Genomic DNA, 21,843 nt, shown 5'->3' on the forward strand with positions numbered 1-21,843 from the left:
AAGTGAATTATGCCAGGGACAAAAAGACAAACACTGTATGAGTCCACTTGCTTATCTGGAGTAGTCAAACTCCCAGAAATAAAAAGTAAAATAGTTGCGGGGTGGGGAGATGAGGAGTTGCTTAATTGTTACAGTTTCAATTTTGTAAAATGAAAAGTTCTGGAGACTGGTTGCACAATGTGAACACACTTAACCCTACTGGATTATACACCTAAAAATGGCTAAGATGGTCAATTTTGTTATGAGTATTTTACTACAATTAAAAATTTTTAAATTTTAAAAGAAACCAATGGATTATTTTTAATGTAATAATGATATTGTGGTTATGTTAGGTTTAAAAAATGAAACATTTGGAGATACGTACGTGCAAGGTGATAGTCATTTGGGATGTTCATTCTACTTTTTTTGTGTTTAAATCTTTCCCAATGAAATAAGATGGAACAAAATAACCCTTTAAAAAAGGGGAAACCAATAATAAAATTTCCTAATCAAGAGAATCATCTATCATGAAAATATTTTATTAGAGTTTAAACATAGAAAATGTAACATTTTAACTACAACTGATAAATGTGACACATCACTTATTTCACTTGAGAGAAAGCTGCTGAAAACCAGACATGGTTTACTGGGCTTGCATTAGAAAAACTACATGGAGAAAATTACATGAACAGGCTAAAGTTTGCTATGAAAACAACGTATTTTTATTAAAGTAATTAAAAGTCAAAAAACAACAACAAAAGGGAAATTCTACAACCTTTGCAACTATATAATCTTTATGTAGAAAAACTATAAAGTGACAGTCTGGAAAGCAGCTCCACAATAAACTTAATCCTTACATCAAGAGTAACTAAATTATGGAATCAGTTCACCCAAAAGAAATTGTCTTGCTATAAAGTATTTCAGCTGAGCTGATTTCAACTATATTATTCTCATTCCTGAAAAAATTGTCTTTCCTGATATTTCAAATCACCAGAGATGTAACGTACAAGAGCCTGTTGAAGTAAAAGGATAAAACAAATACTCCGAGCACAATTACATGTGAAAATGAATGAGGGCATTTTATCTATAGAGCTACAAAACTATATAAATAACCAATTATACACATAATCCATTTACACCAAAGCTCCGTGAGGTGGTACTGAATAAACACTGAGGCATTGAATTTTCAACAATGGAACATGGCTCGCTCCCAACAGCAGCACATTCCCACCTTTTAGTCTATCATCACAACACTTCCCCTGGGATCTGCATTTGTGGCTTATCTAAGTCCTGGGAAGTTTATACCAAAAATGAAGAAAAAAGGCCAAAAGGGCAACAAATTACCCCCGACAATCTGTCTAAAACCTGCTTGTGAAATAGGAAGAAAGCAAGCACTTTGTGAGTTTTTAGTCACGTGTTCTTTTAAACTTAGACTAGCGTCTTCATTACTATCTGAACTGAATTTTCTGTGATTTGCTTTTCCATGAAAGTATAAAAGGAAAACAACAAAGAAAAAAGCTCATATTTCGTAAATGTACAGTCTTAGAAAAGTGGTACGATTTATTTTTAAAAACAACCTTCTCTGTTGAAGAAATCACACTGTTGTGGTCATCAGAATAGCTTAAGTCACTTTGGCAATACAGGGATTTATTTGCTCTCATTTTCTAATAATCATAATGATAGGCTATTATCACGGCCACATAATTTCAGAATTTATGTGATCGCAAAGGCAAATGTGTAGAGAACATGTCTAATAAACTTAAATTAAATCATGATTGGAACTTCTTAAAAATATTTTCAAGACTATTAAAATCTGGGGAAAAAATACAGAAGTCATAAGCAAATATTTCTTCTAAGATTCTTTAATTGGGATAAAAGTCTCAGGGTTAGCTCACAGGAATGGTCTGCAATAAAGAAAAATTAGGTCAGTGTCTAGTGGTTTCTGCAAACTTTAGCAGAAAAGCCGAGAACATTCTGAGCATCATAAAAGCATTCTTTTGGGTCAGGGCTTTTTGTTGTTTTAGTTCTTTAATCTCTAACTTCTCAACATATTACAATTTAGAAATGCCCATATGCTTAACTAATGGTAATAAGGAAATACAATGTCAAAGAAAAGATACACAAACATGATCCTTTTCAATCATAGGTCTCTCTTTGGCAAGAAATAGACCACCATTTATTTACTTTCTCTCAGTGTAGGAGAAGGAGATTAAATGGTATTAACCTGTTAAGAAATCCCTGTGTATAAATGTTAGGATAGAGGGTAAAGAGTTTAAGCCACGCCCTTTATGAGAAGAGTAGGTAACAGAGGATTTCGTCTTACTTGTAGTTATGGTAGAGCATAATAACCGTCTATTACAGAGCTGGAACAGGGTATTCCCTATAACTAGAAAGTCACCCTATGAACATTTTATAGTCAACCTGTAGAAATTCTGCTATCTAATCAAGTGTTCTTTAGATGCGAAACATGAATAATATGTTATTTAAAAAAAATGGTAAAGTATCTCCCTCCTTAGAATTCACCAATTTCTGCTCCTGTTAAACTTTCATAGAATCCATGAAGAATTAAACAGGCTTACTCTAGATATTTCCTCGTTAAGTAAAATTGGAAATAACCATTTGCAATTCCAGGGAAAAAAAAATCCAATACAATCTAATACACACATTAGTAAACTTTACAGAACACATATTCTATCAACCCTAAGCAGTCCCCACCCACCCACCCAAAAGGAAGCCAGTCTTATCCTCCGTAAGATATTCGTTGTATGTGGATCCACATTAAAAGAACTGCTAAATTCCACTGCAGCAGGAAAAATACAAATAAGAACCCCAAACTAACCTAACAATTTCTACTCACTCCTCCTTCTTCAGGATATTTTTTTTTTTAAAGAGAGGGAAATAAGCATTCCTTGTAATTTGACTGCAAAAGTCATTTCCTGTCCAATTATTTCTAAGCCTATACTAGATACCAAATAATGATGGAATGCCCAAATCACCAGGAACTCAACATTACTGTTATTTCTGCAAAGAAAGGTAATATATAAAATTCCCTCCCCCGAGGCAATGAACAGGGGAGAAAAAACACGTTACTTTAAAAATGGCTATATCTGTAGGTTTTTAAAAATGGCTGTATCTGTAGGTTTTTAGAAACCAGCACCAAATGTTCATATTTAATTATTCTGAGCAACATTTAGGAATTAACATTCCCTAACATTATGGACAAACAAAAGAGTGAACAATAAGGGAATAACTTTCAAGAAATATTGCATGTTGGTAAGAACCATTAAGTCAAATAATCGGACTGGCTCATTTGTAAAGATGCTATAGGTTTGCCCAGTTTGGAAATAGCACACCTCACTGCCAGCTAATATATCTACGCCCCAAATCATCAGTACAGCTTATTTTATTTGTAACTAGGCAGCATTAAATAAAACAACTTGAAAATATAGTTTTAAAAAGGTAACTCAAAACAATCCATATTAGAATGGTTTTCTATGCTCTCTATTAAGGGAAAAACAAAAACAAAAACCATCAAACCACTGCATAAAGTGTCCAGAAAAACTAAAGATTCACAAATAGTAGTAGTGTCCGTTCAAGTCTACATAACCCTTTATTACATTATACTGATAGCAATATTATGATCAACATTATACAAGTTTTCTTATTTCTTCCTCATACTGCAACAATTTTATTCCCATTGTATAACAGATTTTAACTAGGCAAATCGTTTAAATCAACTTTTTGCACCTTGAATTTACAAACTACCGGATGTTAAGTTTCCTGAAAACTATTTTACTTTTAAGCTTTACTTAAAGATAAACCTAAAACTCAATTCTAAAACAAAACAAAACAAAACAAAACAAAAAAACAAAAACCTAAGGTGCTTTAAAAAGAACTCTGTAGAAATATACTGATACCAGTGTTTGAAAGATAACCTACAGGGGGCTATAAAAGGGCAATTATCATACAAAAAACTTCTATGGCCAACTCTTGTTAGAAAATTTATTTTATAAATAAACTTCTTTCATGATAGAAGATGAAATCAAAAGATGGAGATTTAATTTTTCCCTAAAAAAAAGTAGTTGCTCAGGACATACAGGCTGAGTACACTGAAATCATATTGCTTCTTTGATAAAAGAAAAAATACTTTAGCCAGGCATTCCATTAACAAAAAAGACCATGCCACCTTTCCCTAGTCTTTTGATCTCTGGGGACTAGTATTACCCAAGATAACCTCATCGAAGAAGTTGGTTGGCAAACCTACCAAATAGGAGTCTTAGGTCCCTTAATTTTGATAGTCATCTTAGTAAATATAAAACTTTAGCTACTTGAACAATGGAGCTTATAAAGTGCATTAAGTATAAGAAACAACAGAAGTGCTAAACTCACTTGGTAGAACTTTAAGGGACTTGATGTCACCAATAGGGCAAAAAAACAACATTATAGTTTTCTGTTCAGATTTTATTTGAAATCTAATTCAAATTGTCAAAGCTACAAAAGGGGGGAAGACATCTGTATTATTTTTGCTAAGTCACAACATCCTAAAACAAAATACTACTACTGCCAGCAGATCCATTATACACATTTCTGATGAAATTCATTAGCACAATAAAAATTTCATCTTGAGAAACAGCCACAACGAAAGTAATTTATACAATATAAAACAATGACAGGTCTACAGATGCAGTTACTCATGAGTTTACACATGCATTCACAAACAAATAAACAAAAAATCCAGGAATGCTCTTTCATTTGATTTTTTGTTGTTTTTTTTTTTTAAAAAAACAGACCATTCAGGCACAAAACAAAATTGCATTTCCAATAAGTGACAGCATCTTAAAAATTTATGTCAGTGTTTGTTTTTCTTTGACTTTTTATGAGACCTGTGTGGAGATCGGGACTGGGATCTGGATTTCTTCCCTGACTTTTTAGGGGATCTAGACCGTGATCGCCTAGACCTTTTAGGTGTCCTCGAACCAGATGGTGATCTGAGGAAACAAACAAACAATTTATCAAAGCACTCATATGATCAAAATGGACCATCCTTCATTACCTAAAATGATCTTTAACAGAGCACAATGAAAGTCAGAAATAAAAAAGGCTGTAAACTTCCCAAATTCGTGTTTTGCCTACTTTACACACACACACACGTAATTTTGCACCTTCTGTGCACTACATCAATGATTATGAGTGGTGTGCCTGCTTAAAAAGACTGATTTCTGAGCCCTACCACTGCTCTATTTAATCAAAATCCCAAGAAGCAGGGACTGGAAATTTGCAATTTTAACAAGTTCCCCAGGTTACTGATAGATCCCTTAGTCTGAACCTCTAAATCTGCAAGATAAAGTTCAAAATGGCATCTAAGATCATTCACAAAATTTTTGAAAAAGTGTTGCAACCTATCTTCTTGAAGGAAAAAGCACCAACTACTACATATCATTCAAGGGAATCATTTAAGATACCATAATTCTGTAAATGCAGTTCATGAAGATTACCAAAGCAAATAAATACACTTTATATATATGCAAGTGCCATTTAGAAAAGGAAAAAACTTATCTTTTATAAAAATTTTACTAAAAATGGTCACAAAAATAAATTTTTAGGATATAAAGCAGTTTCAGTTCTCAGGAAAATTCCACTATGTAACACCAGATGAATAAAACATTTCTTAACCACTTTTCTGGAACTACAAGGAAAAAAAGTATATATCACACATTTAAATTACCCACTGAAGAATGGTATTTATTTCCACAAATCTCTACCCAAGAACTTGCTAATAAGATGCAGGGGCAGGAGGGAGGGGGTAAAGTATTCTCCTTTCAGCCTTGACAAAATCAAAGAATATTTTATAGAAACTGAAGAACAGAATGAAAAGTAAAGCAGCTACCCCTAGTCCACAGAAAACACTGGATATAATGTTTAAAATTCTTGGCTGGTCTTTACTTGTTGGAAGCCTTCTTGTGCTTTAGTCATGAGGAGACTGGGGTGGGGAGGTGGGAAGGAATAATCTAAAATGAAAGTATACTTCTCTGGTTTTCTAAAGCCCTTTAAAAAATGGTTGCCAGCCAAATTATTTTCAAAAGCTGGTGAAATGACAAGGAAACTGGCATTTGAAATATTACAAAAAAATAACTTGCATTTACCTTTTGGCCTTTTTGCTAACATCTCTAGGAGAATCTTTGTGAGATGACCTGGATCGTGAGCTCTCTTTATGAGATCTTTCTGAACGCTCTGATCGCTCCGATTTGGGTGAAGGGGATTTCACTCGTCTACCACTGCTACTGCGAGATGGGCTAGGGGATGTGCTGTGTCGCCTTTTCCTACGGAACAAAGCCCCCAAAATATTCCATAAGTGAGCAAAGGATCAGGTATTCATTTTCCTTCTACTGAATCAGCTATTAATTCCTATCAGTTTACACTAACTTTATTTTCACTAACCTTGTTAATGTTATTTTCCCACAACATTCAAAGCGCTTTATAAAGAACAAGAAAGTCTTAAAGATAGGTTGATCAAAACAAAAACTGAGGTCAACTAAATTGGATTTTCTTTTGCTGTAAGAGATCGGGACAATGGATAAAATCTCATTAAAGTCTCTGGTTAGGTAACAGTATTTAATGTTAATCCTCCCATCTTGAAACTTTTATTGTGCTTATATAAGAAAATGGGGCATCATGTTGGCAAGTTACTCTTAAATGGTTGGGAGGAGGGCAAAGGAAGGGGGAAAAAATTAAGCAAAAGTAGAAATATTTCAACATTTGGAGAATGTGGGTGGAGGATATCTGGGAATTTTTTATACTATCTTTGCAACTTTTCTATAAATCTGAAAGTGTATCAAAATAATAAATACAAGACAAACAAGTGGTAAATTTAGCATTTAACCAATTAGTATACCTATGTTATTTGTAATTACCTGTAGAGTAACTAAGCCAGAATTTTTTTATTTGCATTCACTTGGATATTAGGAAAATCTTTGTTAACTAAAGCAATTTTCTCTATTAAATGAGAGATTTAGGAACTGTGAAAGTAAAATAAAAACTAAGAGAGAAATGATTTTGATTAGAATGAAGACTTAAAAGTGAGGAGTGAGTCCCTATGGCCTACGTACACAAACTCCTTTTAGACAGGAATGGGAGACTCAGGTTTACAAAGGCAGCAGTCTCAGCAGAGAAGAAAAGCTTACACCAGAGGCAACAAGGAAGATGTAGCAAGCCTGTTTAGTTATTTAAACCTTAGGTTTGATACCTAATATGGTAACTGAATTCTTGCACTTAACTAAGGCTAAGGTACCATTTGAACCATGCAATGGGATGATGTCCCAATTAACTAAGCCAAGTGCCAACTAACTGCCCCATTTCTCAGTTAATTCTGCCTCCTACAGGCAGGAGCCAAACATGTTTATCATGAAAAAATACTTTTCAAGTTTGTTGGCTTCAGTGATGAAAACATTACAAAATGAAACATTCCAAAACTTTATTTGGGGGGTGGCACACAGTAATGTCATTTATTTTTTATCTTTTATTATTACTATTACTAGTACTAGTACTACCTGAGTTAGCCAACATATAGTACATATTATTAGTTTTTGATTTAGTGTTCAAAAAGCAGTATAGGCATTTAAATGAGAAATGTATACCTTTCTTTCCTTGTTGGAGTACATTCATCTTTTTCCTTCTTGTCTTTAGATCGAGATTCCAATTTTTCTTTATCCTTTTTATCTCTTTCTCGTTCTCTTTCTAATTCCTTCTCTTTTTCCTGTTTTATTTTTTTAAAGAAAAAATATTTAGTCATTAAAAAATACCTATCTAGGTTAATCTCATTTATGCAACAATATTTTAATTTTTAAATCACTACATATAATGCCATTTTTAAAAAAAATACCTATTCTTCCAGGAAACCTAGTTATTTCTTCTACTTACACTGAGTGATAATAGTAATACCAGTTACTAAGTCCGTACCATAGACCAAATAATTACTAAACAACTTTCCATATACCACTGCATGTAATACTTCAAATATTCCTTAGGAATACTACTATTATCCTCATTCAAGACATGAAAAGTGAGACTCAGAAAGGTTAAGTACTATGCTCACAGTCACACTGGATGGTGAAGTCAGGATTGGAGTCCAGGCTGTAGAGCCAGGGCTCTTAACTACTTCCTCTGTCCCTCCCCTTAAAAAAAAAATAAAATAAAATAAAAAAGGAAAAAGCCAACAATACACCGGCCTATCCTAAACTACAATAAAATAGTAGCGATTCTATAGCAAGTGGATTTAATCTAAAGAGAGCTCTCTCCAAAGCACAAGGCTGAAAAGGAAAAATAGTTATTCATAATAATCGTCCATCAGAAAATCTTACTACTAACAAGTACCATTTTTATTGGAAATTTTACATCCTAATTTATAAAAGTACAAACTGACTACATGACTATACAATTATATAAACCAGAAAGATGACCTATCTACTCATTCCCACTGCTACAATCGCCACTTCTCACTTGAAATTATTTCTGTTGATAATATACTTAAGGGAGTGGCTACAGAAAATGAACCCACTAAGCCAACTTAGCTCTTCATTAACAGGAATTTAATTTCTCTGATTTGTATTCATCAAGAAAGCTATCTGGTAGCTGATAAAAAGCCTATACCAGAAGTTACAAACAGAAATGTTCTGTAAACAACCAGACAATAAATATTTTCCGTTCTGTGGGCCACATACAGTCTCTGTCCCGGGATTCAACTCTGTCACAATAGTCCAAAAGCCACTATCGATAATACGTAAGTGAAGGCACATGGCTATGTTCTAATAAGCTTATTTAAAATGAGGTGATGGCCTATGAGGTGATGAATCTCCTGACCCTCAGTATATACCTTCAAGAAACACATCCTCCTCTCCAGTTACAATCATGGAATGCAAAGAGATTAAAATGGTATTACATGCATTACAACCATCAGGACCAGTGAGTATCTCAAAGTGTAGTCTTCCATGCAGATCAGATACCTGCCACCAACTCCAAAGGGACTCATGGAGTACAAATACATCTTTTTTAAAATCTCATTTTTCTTTTTTTGAAATACAACATATATAGATTTAAAATGTAATGCAGAGGACACCATCTTCCTCTGGTGATCTGTAGGATATATTTTCCTGATTGATAATCTTATAGGAATCAAACTAGTTAAAATACTCAAAATATTTTAAACAATTTAATCCAATAAAAGAGTAATAGTAGCTATTATCTCACAATCCTGCAAAATTGGGACTATCGACCCAGTTTCACGAAGAAAAGCAGGATCCAGTGATTTGCCTAGGAGAAGAGAGCAAAGGGCGGCACCAGGAACGCACAGGTCTGTGCAGCGCCAAAGCTATCTGACTATACTGCTGCTCCCATCACCAGTACTATGCCATTAACAGCTTTTAGAGATTCTAACTTCTGTTCCAGCATGTTCTTATTTCTCTCTCTCTCCATATATATATATGTGTGTGTGTGTGTGTGTGTGTGTGTATATAGTCTTTTTTGTAATGATAGTCAAGATATAGGTAAAAATTAATAGCAGTCCCAATAAAATTCCTGGGTTCTTCCAAAAATTAACATGTGTTCTAAAATTCTCTGTATATCGCTACATATTTTTTATGCATAAAGAATACGAGGCTTAGAGGGGCGCCTGGGTGGCTCAGTTGGTTAAGCGACTGCCTTCGGCTCAGGTCATGATCCTGGAGTCTCGGGATCGAGTCCCACATCAGGCTCCCTGCTCAACAGGGAGTCTGCTTCTCCCTCTGACCCTCCTCCCTCTCATGCTCTCTGTCTCTCATTGTCTCTCTCACAAATAAATAAAATCTTAAAAAAAAAAAAAAAAAAAAAAGAATACGAGGCTTAGAATTCACTGATGAGGTATTCTACCACTTGGTGTCCTTCTTTAGAAACAGTGGAAAAGGAGCCCTAAATGAAATTCCCAAACTAACTCCATCTTTGTCTTTGTGCCACTTCTGAGGGCTGCTGGTGTTTCATTGTCACAAATGTTGAAGCTTCACAGAAGGTCTTCCAGTGTTGAAAGCATGGTCTTAGCAGATTTTCTAGTCCATAGGTAGCATATCCAGAATAAAAAAGTGTGCTGTTGCTCTAAGACCCTTTTCCAAGTTGAAATAATTGCAAAACATCAAATTTCAAATGTTCCCAATTGTCTACCAGTATTCAGCATTTACACATGAAAGGGTGTAATTTGAGACATACTTTTCCTTAAGTATACCAATACACCAATATTCTAGGTAGTCAAACAAATAACTTTGGAAAATGCATATTATTGAATACACTCATTCCTTACTCGTTGAAGAAGTTTATCTCTGTAGTGTTCTACTTGCTCCTGAAAGCTCTGGCCTGGTTTTTTAGGTCTTTTTCCAGATTCCAATTCATCCTGAAACTTCATAACTTTGAGCTGTGAAATAAGACATTTTAAAAATAAATCTTTTCATCACTATAGTTTTTCAAGCAGTGCTTTGCTCCCGTAAAAAAAAATTTTTTTTTCTTTGAAAAAGTGTGTAAAAAGAAAAAAAACAGGAACATAGCAAAGTAGTAACTGATTAGGACTCAGTCAAAATATAACATCAACATAAAGCTCCCTTATCTGAAGGCCACTTGTTAGACGAGTCCAATCATGCAGAATTCAAGTGATCGCGCGTGGGCCCACATGCTCTCTGCACAGCCACGTGAGATGACTCATGAACTATAGTTCATGCCCTTAAGAATCTACTTATTATCTCAATGATAATGAATTTGCTATCTGGCTCCCCAAATGTGAAAGGCAAGGTTGCTAAATGCAACCTACTTCCAACAAGATAGGACAGCAGGCAGAACACAAGTAACCATAATTTTTTTTTAAAGCAGCATTCTTTACAGTTCACACAGGACCAAAAACACAGAGCAACAGAGTTTGAAGGTTTCACTCTATTTACAGTACAGTGCAATCACTGAACATCAAGAAAAGGTTAAATCATAGTAGAAATATACTAAGAGTATATACTAATAAAAAAAGATTAGAAAAACTTCCGATTCCATTTCTTGTAATTTATCCATATGAGCACAAAAGTATTTGTACAAAATTATTCAATTCTGCATTGTGTATATATTATATATTTTAAGTATTTTATGTTAATATATATCCTATATTAATACATATATATTTATAGGTACATTTATGTTACATATGTAAATATAATATAAATATACTTATTATATAAAGATATATATACATCTTTATGGAACAAAGGGAGAACAGGTAAGGTGAAATGCATGAAGACTCAGATAATGTTGGAAGTGGAGGCAGAAAGCACATATGGACCCACTGGGTTGCAGTGCCAAACCTGTATACCGTATTTCACTCAAAGAGGGAAAGAAAACAGTCTTGCCTAATGGAATTATTGTATATGCAAACATCTTAACCTATTTTTATTGAGCACTGATATGTCCTTTAAATGGACTAAATGCTACTATAAATGTTTTATTTGTATTTGGAAACAAGACCTTGTTTGTTTTAGGTTTTTTTCCCCCCTCACTACAAATGAGGCTTTCCAATAGAATGGGAACAAGTTACAAAAACCTTCTTCCATTCAAAGTGTTATTTTCACTGTTTTTGACTTCATGACCATTTCTCATACTTTTCGCCAACTTTTGCCCTTTTTCTACCTAATTCCACTTCTATAACCAGGTCATTTATAATCAGAGATTTGAGGTTCTTGCCTCTTTCAAAACTCTTAAAAAATCTTTGCATTGTTGTTTTAATGAGGACATTTTAAAACACAGAACACGTAAGGGTAAGAGAGAGGGGAAAAGGGAAAGAAATGTAAATGTCTCACTTCACCACTGTGTGAAGCCTCCTATGATTAAAGTGACTCTGTTCTACAGAATGCATTCATGGCAAATCAGCTTAAGAGTTAAGCGCTGCCCAGTGTTACTTTGGAGAAAGAAAGGCATTCCTAGAGAATCTTTTTAAAAATCATCATAAAATCCTTATAGTTCCTGCTCATGTGACCTAACTCAGGTGCAAGCACAAGTCCAGGGCACCCAGAAAACAGTTGGCAAAGGGTCCCAACTCAAATGAGAGCAGCACCATGTATTGGCTTGTTTGCCAGCTAGCTATCTCCCTGTTGCCCTGGGACAGTGGCAAGTATCACCTTCCCACTCAACTATCCACTCTTTCCTCAGGGGTCAGGGCAAAAAAGGGATCTTTCTGCTCCAACAACATAGAAGACACACCACCACCACCCCAACCAACCCATGTGTTCCACACCTCCAACCCTTCTTGGTAGAAGTGGGGATGCCAACAGAATGGGAAAAGACAACTCCAGCACATGCCAGGCTCTAAGCAGTGTATCTGAAAGATTGAGAACTTCCTTCCAGCCAACACCAGTAATACCCTATGCCTGCATTTTTTCTAAGTGCTTTGTGAAAGTCAGTATTTTATAATACATATTCTTCGGTTTTTATTAATCCCATGCTAAAAAATGTTCAGTTACATAAGTCAAACCAGTCAAAGAAAGACAAATACCATATGATTTCATTCATATGTGGAATCTAAGAAACAAAACAAATGAACAAAGGGGGGGAAAGGGGGGAGGAGACAGACAGACAAACCAAGAAACAGACTCTTAACCATAGAGAACAAACTGACAAACTGACAGTTACCAGAGGAAAGGTGGAAGTGGGGGGATGGGTGAAATAGGTGATGGGGATTAAGGAGTGCACTTGTGATGAGCACCAGCTATTGTATGGAAGTGCTGAATCACTGTATTGTACACCTGAAACTAATATTACACTATGTGTTATCTAACTGGAATTTAAATAAAAACTTAAAAAATGTTCAGCTATAGACATCTTTATCACGATGTATTTGGGGAAGAGAAGAGCTTTCAAAAAGAAAAACTATAGTGGGGCGCCTGGGTGGCTCAGTCCTTAGGCATCTGCCTTCGGCTCAGGTCATGATCCCAGAGTCCTGGGATCGAGCCCCGCATCAGGCTCCCTGTTCCACGGGAAGCCTGCTTCTCCGTCTCCCACTTCCCCTACTTGTGTTCCCTCTCTCGCTGTGTCTCTGTCAAATAAATAAAATCTTTAAAAAAAAAAAAAGAAAGAAAAACTATAGTATTATGTTATAATAAATAGTAATAAAACAACATATATTATAATAATAATGACCATATATATACATAAGTATATCCTTAAAAAACATATAAGGTGAAAAGCATGAGAACTTAAGAGGATGCTGGAGGCAGAGGTGGAAAGCACGTGGATCCTGGATCAAATGTAGGGGCAGAAAGAGGACAGGAATAAATCTCATGAGCCCTGAGTTCTAGTTCAAATTTGCCACCAGTTGTGAACCTTTATTCCACATGACTAAATCTCAGAGTAAACAATGGAGAAGAATTAGGTAACTAAAATGAAGCTAAAACCTAGATTTTAAAATTAGGGATTTGGTTCACAATTTAGATCTCAAAAGGGTAGTAAGTTGTGAGAGGTAGGCACTACATGAAGAGGAGAAACAATCACTGAGTATCTAACAACGGAGAGGCCAGATTATCAAAGAGCACAGGAAGTATGGAAATGTATGTATGTAGATGCATATATATCACACACACGCACACATATATAGAGATAGATACAGTGTGGAAATAATAAATGTTCACAAAAACCATCCAAATTACCAAAATGCTAAATTATGTGGTTTTCTTCTCTAATTTAAGCCAATAAGGAAAGAGAACATTTAAAAACTATCCAACAGGGACGCCTGGGTGGCTCAGTCGGTTAAGCGGCTGCCTTCCGCCCAAGGCCATGATCCCAGGGTTCTGGGATCGAGTCCCACATCGGGCTCCTTGCTCAGCTGGGAGCCTGCTTCTCCCTCTCTCTCCCTCTGCTTATGCTCTCTCTGTCAAATAAATAAAATCTTTAAAAAATAAATAAAAATAAAAAATAAATAAAAACTATCCAACACTCGGGACACCTGGGTGGCTCGGTCAGTTAAGCGGCTGCCTTCAGCTCAGGTCATGATCCCAGTCCTAGGATGGAGTCCCGTATCAGGCTCCTTGCTCAGCAGGGAGCCTGCTTCTCCCTCTGCCTCCTGCCTGTTCTGCATGCAGCTCTCCCTGCTTGTGCTCTCTCTGACAAATAAATAAAATCTTATTAAAAAAAAAAAAAAACTATCCAACAGTCGGTTTTGGCATTTAATAACTTCATTTGGCATTTGATAACTTCATTATCAAGAAAATATATTTTAGGGGCGGCTGGGTGGCTCAGTCGTTGGGCATCTGCCTTCGGCTCAGGTCATGATCACAGGGTCCTGGGATCGAGCCCCACATCGGGCTCCCTGCTCGGCGGGAAGCCTGCTTCTCCCTCTCCTACTCCCCCTGCTTGTGTTCCCTCTCTCGCTGTGTCTCTGTCAAATAAATAAAATCTTAAAAAAAAAAAAAAAAGAAAGAAAGAAAATATATTTTTATTCAACTCCAGGAAGGCAGAGTTCGGTAAGCTTGGGAAGAGTTCTGAGAGTTAAGAATGGGCATGGGCATGGGGCGCCTGGGTGGCTCAGTTGGTTAAGAGACTGCCTTCGGCTCAGGTCATGATCCTGGAGTCCCGGGATCGAGTCCCACATCGGGCTCCCTGCTCAGCGGGGAGTCTGCTTCACCCTCTGTCTCCCCTCTCATGCTCTCTCAAATAAATAAATAAAATCTTTAAAAAAAAAAAAAAAGAATGGGCATGGGCAGCTTGGAAAAAATCCACAGGTAGAGTATATTCACTGATACATTTTTGCCCCTAAAAAATTTATAGAGAATGTATATAAATAAATACATCCCAGGAAAAATGAATCAACATGTTAACTCTGAAAATCTCTTCTCTTCACTTACAATAGACAGTATGCTGATTCTAAGGTTAAACCAAAATACTTTCCCTGTTAACATTCTGCCTTGGTGATTCTAAGAAAGAGTTGGACAAAAACTTGTACCAGCACAACAGTGATTAGAGAACTGGAAACAAGTTAACTACTATGGCAGATATTACAAAGTAGTACAACGAGTAGTGCTGACACACAGCAGGCATGCAAAATACTGTTAGTTATATGAATGGATAAAGATTTAAAATGCACTCTTATATATACTTTTGAGACTCTGGGCAGACTGCTACGCCAACATTTACTGGGAATGTTTCATCTCCTTGGGGCAAGGAATGAGGAAGGTTCCCATTACAACACCCTTCCCTCTCTGATATGTCTGACTAGTTTTGGTAATAAAACAGGCATTAAAAAAGGAGAGGGAATTGAGGGCGGAAAAAATTTGCTTGAGATAGTGTGGATTTCAGACTATCATAAGGTTTTCCCCTTCTTACTGTTACTACTTAATGTCTACTCTCCCCATCACAAAAGGATGCATACACTTAAAATGAGCCCACTGTAATAAAATGTACACATAACTTGAACGTGCCAGAAAGAATCTCACTTCTCCTTGTTACATACTATGTGCGCTCAAATGTTATGGACTTCATAATGCCAAATGTAATCTATTCATTAGAAGAATCAAGATCTTCAGAGGATCTCCTCTGTGCCACACACTGGATTTATGATGATGAACAGACAACAGACAAAGCCCTTTCCCTTCGTGTGAATCACAGCCTCGTAGGGAATACAGACATTCAACAAGCAAGATAAGAAAACAAAAATAAAACACACACCACAATACATGTAAAATCACAAAAGAAATAAATAGGGAGAAGTAAGCAAATACAGAAGTTTAAGAAAAGGACAGCAGGAGAGAAGGGATGCTTGAACTAAGAGGCCTGTAGGAAGTCAGCTGGTATGAAGGTTTCCAGGCACAGAAAACACAGCATGCAAAGGAATGATGCCAAGAGGGAGCTTAGGTCCGTGAAAAGTGAGAGAAAGCCAGTGAAGTATAGTTTCAACTTCACTGCAATACTAACCTCAATTTCACGAAGTTTAGCTCGTTTTTCCTCACTCATTTCAGAGTACTTAGAGAACTTGGACTCAGTCATTTCTTCTTTGATTGGATTAGAGTACAAATGATGTTCTTCTGATTTGGAACTCTGAGTATCTTCTTCATCTTCACTTTCTTCTTCTTGACTGGAAATAAGCAGAATATATCATATGTCAAGGCAGAAAAAAAATGTTACATTTTACAGTCTGGCTTTATTTTTCACTGCCTTAGACTGTAAATAATGTTAACAAAACATAAGAGGCCAATTCATTACTAAAACATTTCCAGAAAATATTTTATAAAATAATACAATTTTATAAAACTTATGTTTCTTCCACATAAAAAGTTGAGCTTCAACATAATCACTTTTAAAAATTCTGTGTATGTTAATGTTATCTGTGTGCCTTTCATTCTGCAACAAACTTTCCTTGCGGCATTAAGTGAAATGAATAATCAGGCAATGATTCCCCACATTTTCCAGTTCAGCGTGAGTTCCAGAAGCTTAACGTTAAAAAAGCCAAACGTATTTACTCTTTCTTCAGCAGGGGCTATACACTAGAAAATACATGAGTTTGTGTCACACAGTTAACTATGAAACAATGTAGCATGTAAAGACCTTATCTGATCAGCATATAACCCTAGAAATAAAGCAATGTATAAATTTTAAATATTATCACACATTAGTACTCATGTCAGAATTGATTCTAAGAATTATACTGATTCTATATCACATAAGAAGAAGAAAATGAAAAACTAAGTGACTGCCACGGGTAAGGATATAAAGAAGAAAAAAATCTATCCCTCCAGAAGCAATATAGTGGAAACAGACAGGCAAGCACGTATGTGCAAAGTTGGTCCTCACTGCTAGACTCAGACTGACAAAATGTTCTTGAAACACAAATGAAGGGGCTTAAAAAAAGAAAAAAGAAGTTGTATGCTCTGGGACAGGACTTTGGTGTGCACATATGTCAAATCTGGGCAAAACACGTAATCCACACACAAACTCAGAATGTTTATATATATATATAAACAAAATTCCTTTTATAAACAATATTGATTGTGACATTAACATTACTGGCATAGCCTAGAAAATATGCCATTTTCCCTTTAATATTTGAACCTTATTTGTTGGGATTGGGTACTAAACACATTCTACCATAAGCAGGAGTCCTTTCAGTATATATTTAAAACTATTCATAATAATGTAAAAGTAGTTATAACCAAATTCGTTCCAAATAAAAATTATTTGAGAGACTGATAACAGAACTCACACACTGATGAGAAAAATGTAAACAAGGCAGATAAAAATAAAATGTTGGCAATTCAGAATAAGAAACAAGAGAAGACTATACTACTAGTTTTGTAATTTCTTACCCAAAGGTCCTTTCCTGAACATTACAAAAGTGCTTTACAAACTTTAATACTCTCAGAGCCCCACAAATCATTAGTACCTCATAAAGGTACAACTCACTACAATACCTAAAGAAGAAAATAGTAAAAGCAAACCATTTCTAGAAAACTATATTCATTGTGGAAATAAATATTTACTTATATTTAACACTTCTCATTAATTTGTCAGAAACTTCCTAAATGCAGGGTTTTTTTTAAAGATTTTATTTATTTATTTGACAGAGAGAGACACAGTGAGAGAGGGAACACAAGCAAGGGGAGTGGGAGAGGGAGAAGCAGGCTCCCCACTGAGCAGGGAGCCCAATGCGGGGCTCGATCCCAGGACCCTGGGATAATGATCCGAGTCGAAGGCAGACGCTTATCGACTGAGCCACCCAGACGCCCCCTAAATGCGGTTTTTAGTTAATTTTTCTAAACACAAGAATTTCTTATTTTATGGTACATAAATTTTTTACAAGTGTTTCAGATGCTTTTAAATGGTTAAACTATATGCATGTGTATGTGTAAATACAGAGGTTTGCTGGAGGATTATTCCGGAAAGGGTCACTCAAAAAGAATGAGTCACAATTAAATTGTGGTATCTATCTATGCAATGGAAATTACCTAACCAATTCCAGCCTGTATTTACAAATTTCAATAATTTTTTTGCAAATTCAAATATTCCTTAATAAATATCCTTGAACACTTATCTGAATGCTTTCAACTACAGATAAATACAGAGCAGATAACTATATGGACACAAAATAATGTCCATGACACTTACGTGAAAAATGGGGTCAGAGAACAGTATGGGCAGTATTATATAATTTATGTTTAAAATAAATATACGTATCTTACGTATACAGAGAAATGATCCAGATGGCAAGACACCAAACATTTAACCATCTTATTTACTTTTAAAGTGAGTTACACTTGATAATCTAAAATACATATTCATTTTACAATTGCGATTTTAATTTTTCAGGGCCTGAGCAGTCTGTTCTAACTGGTTTTGACTTTAGCTCTCAGTTACCAGTTCTAGGTTCAGATCTCATCATAGCTTCATCTTACTCTTTTAAAGAAATGGAAATTCAAGTCTATAAAACCATACAGGATTCATTATAAATGAAATTAAACTACTATTTGGAAGTTTTCTACAAAACAATAGTAGGGCTCTATTTTTTTTTAATCACCTTTCTGCCATAAAAAATAATTACTAGTTTCAAAATGGCATTTTGGATTCAGCCACTAGAGAGCAGTAGTGAGGCATAAGAAAATTTCAAAGACCAAAATGTTGTATATGAAAAAATATCTTATCCTTGCTTTGTACTTTCAGAAAGTTATTTTTGTTATTGTGATTTGTTTGGAGCTCTTAAAAATAAAAAAAATTAGGGGCGCCTGGGTGGCTCAGTCGTTAAGCGTCTGCCTTCGGCTCAGGGTCATGGTCCCAGGGTCCTGGGATCGAGCCCCGCATCGGGCTCCCTGCTCCACGGGAAGCCTGCTTCTCCCTCTCCCACTCCCCCCCCACTCCCCCTGCTTGTGTTCCCTCTCTCGCTGTATCTCTACCTCTCTCTGTCAAATAAATAAATAAAATCTTTAAAAATAAAATAAAATATATTTCCCGTGATCCAGGTCTCGCTGTATAAACATGATTACTCTATCAACATTAAATGCAGTCACATTCCAAACATTAACACAAATATCAAATTTATACAAAAAAAAGTTAACACTTTTAGAAACAAAACCAACTGAAGAAATATTTGAGTTCTGCAATGGCCTTTTCTACCCTTCCTTCCCCCTAAATTATTATGTCATGAATACATATAATTATTTTAAGCCAGTGATGCTACAATAGTGAGAGACGTTAATAATGATGTATTATAGTCATTTAAAAAAGGTTAAAGCACTATTTTAAAGCAAACTGGACTGTCTCAATTCCTGTACTCCTCAACAGCCCTAGAGAGGTATTTCCACCAGCAAACCACACCTATATTTTGTAAATATTTTGTCATAATCATTGCTGATTTGTTCTGACCATCCCAATGTTTCTGGAAAGACATCATTGCTGCCAAGTTTTCCTCAGCATATCAAATTGTGCTCCCACATATGCTGATCAGTCACATTTCCTTCACAATCTAAATGCTACTAATACCTATTTTCTGAATCCACACAAATGCCCAAATTGTGCTGGGACACAAAACGGACTTTTTCCTTTGTTCACTCTTCCATTTGATAACCATAAAAAAAAAAAAAAAAAATTTTTTTTTTTAAAGCAGAAACCTCTGCTTTGTGTTCTTGAGGTCACCTATTCTATTTAATAAAATCAACTTCCTTCCAATGATTTAAAAAGGTGTCAAGTTCTACCTAAAAACTACCAATACACACTTGCCAGGAGAAACTGGGAGCAGTATTCCTATAGTCACAATCTTGGGGCGATTACCGAAGAGCAAAATTCAAAATTGTAATTTCTCTACATGTTAAAAGCTTTCTTTCTGTTATTTATTCTTAGTTCTTTTGAGGTGTTTACATTTAAATAACAGAATGGCCATAATGCAATGCTTAGCACTGTACAATTCAAATAAAAAGCAGCATAACTTTCCCATTCACATTTAAAAAATCACTTTTTTGGAGCCAAAACAATACCTGATGACAAAGATCTGAAATAAATGCAGTTGACCATTTAGTAACTACCGAGAGTATATGCACCTAGCATAGAAAAATCAACTCAGAAGCAAAGTGAAACCAGAGCCATCAAGACCAGAAACCAAAAGCTCTTCATTCACTGGAAAAAACAATGACAAACTAAAAATGATCCTCTCGAGTTTTTTAAGAGTGAGTTTTCCTCTTCACTATTATTTCAAGCATACCTCTTAATGAAAAAGGGAGTGTATATGCAATAAGAAACTAAGTATGTTTGAAACTGAGATTCTTACTTTTGATTTTCTTCTTCTTCTGATTCTTCATGTTGGTCAAATAACTCCCACTTAGAAGTTGTTACAGCTGAGTGGAAGGAAAAAAAGGATGTAATTCCATAAGGTAAATTAGCATTTTTGCAGTAGCATAGAAGCCCAGCTTTAGAACTGAAAGTTTAGGGTGCCTGGGTGGCTCAGTTGGTTAAGCAACTGCCTTCGGCTCAGGTCATGATCCTGGAGTCCCGGGATCGAGTCCCGCATCGGGCTCCCTGCTCAGCAGGGAGTCTGCTTCTCCCTCTCCCGCTCCCCCCCTCTTGTGCTCTCTCTCTCTCTCAAATAAATAAATAAAATCTTAAAAAAAAAAAAAAAAGAACTGAAAGTTTATATTACAGAAGTTATTTACAATTATCTATTTTTTGAATAGCCATTTCTATGTGCTAAATTTCTTTCTTTCCTCACACCTATGCTTTAATTTTATTCAAATTCATGGAGTGACAAATTACGTTATCATTCTTATTTGTGTGCTAGATGGTTAACATTTATTTCATTAGAACCTACAAATACTAGAACCTACAAATACTAACAATTACGATTATAAACACTAAGGACACATGTCCAAGTAATTATGAAAGGCAGGTCTAAACTGCATCTAATAAGTCAAGCACTATGGGAAGATCAAAGCCTGGTTTCTCTGAAAGTGACCTCTAAATAGATTTCCAAATAGATATACCTTCCCATCTACATTTTCTACTGAAATGCCTTAACCTGAAAAGTTTTAGTGATTTCTCGGATTTACTCTCAAAGCATCCAACCTGAAAGATCTAAGAAAATTGTAACAGCAACCATAATGAAAATTTAGCCACTAGACATAACTCTGGGTCTTAAGGTTGAAACATCATAAAATGCAAAAAGGAAACATACACACTAATGATTAATTTTAAGTACTCAATTTTTTAAAGCTTAATATTTATTATACTTTTACTCACCCTGTGCTTCCAATTCAGATTCATCTACAGCTTCCCATTTTGATGGGGCAACTTTAAATATGGGCTCATTCTTCTTTGAGTCCTCAGTTGCATCCACTATTGAGGAAAGATAAGCCATTAACCCTGACTACTAGGGGTTGACTTAAGTAGTCCATGGGTATTCAATTATATTATTGAAAAATAAAATAAAATAAGGCCACACATGGACTAATAATTGCTAGTGTCAAGAATTATGATTAATCCAATTCTCTACACCTGAGGTCCAATTTTTAAACATGTATGTGTCAATTCAGAATATACAAGTTATGATTTCAAGCAAATGGAGAAGTTGGGGCAATAAAAAAATCCTTATTATCTCTACCTAATTACTGTTTAAACTACACAATTCTTTAACTGTTCAATCTTTTCATGTAATTCAAATGTACTAAAGACTGTGTACCCTTCTTATTTCCAAAAATGATTTTAGGCATCTAGGAAAACTGAATCCATAAACTATGAATAAAAAGAGAACTGATGAAATGAGGAATCTGGGATTATAAATAAAATTGAGCACAAGATTTCGCCTACAGTTTTCCTGAAAATTAAGACAAAAAGAGAAACTAATACTATACG

The 21,843-nt window shown here is 35.3% G+C and overlaps 1 protein-coding gene and 1 long non-coding RNA gene across 6 annotated transcripts in view; one reads left to right on the forward strand and one right to left on the reverse strand.

Annotated features, from left to right (window-relative positions):
• Window positions 1–502: 502 nt before the first annotated feature.
• U2SURP (U2 snRNP associated SURP domain containing) overlaps window positions 503–21,843 on the reverse strand; it is a 58,737-nt gene continuing 37,396 nt past the window's right edge. For 4 of the 5 annotated variants that reach the window (XM_036113337.2, XM_036113338.2, XM_078070850.1 and 1 more), the window contains 7 exons: window positions 21,232–21,327; window positions 20,267–20,333; window positions 15,931–16,090; window positions 10,301–10,411; window positions 7,614–7,732; window positions 6,123–6,299; window positions 503–4,967 (listed from right to left, as the gene is read on the reverse strand). In XM_036113337.2, coding sequence (XP_035969230.2) covers window positions 4,829–4,967; window positions 6,123–6,299; window positions 7,614–7,732; window positions 10,301–10,411; window positions 15,931–16,090; window positions 20,267–20,333; window positions 21,232–21,327 — 869 coding nt within the window. In that variant the 3' untranslated portion in view covers window positions 503–4,828. The remainder of the gene's footprint in view (window positions 4,968–6,122; window positions 6,300–7,613; window positions 7,733–10,300; window positions 10,412–15,930; window positions 16,091–20,266; window positions 20,334–21,231; window positions 21,328–21,843) is intronic. The other variant, XM_078070871.1, reaches the window with a different exon arrangement.
• On the forward strand, window positions 6,284–12,833 carry LOC144381618 (uncharacterized). The gene is made up of 2 exons (XR_013447156.1): window positions 6,284–6,347; window positions 12,178–12,833. It is a non-coding gene; the product is annotated as an uncharacterized LOC144381618 (long non-coding RNA).

The sequence above is a fragment of the Halichoerus grypus genome, chromosome 1, assembly GCF_964656455.1.
Source record: "Halichoerus grypus chromosome 1, mHalGry1.hap1.1, whole genome shotgun sequence".
NCBI lineage: Eukaryota > Metazoa > Chordata > Mammalia > Carnivora > Phocidae > Halichoerus > Halichoerus grypus.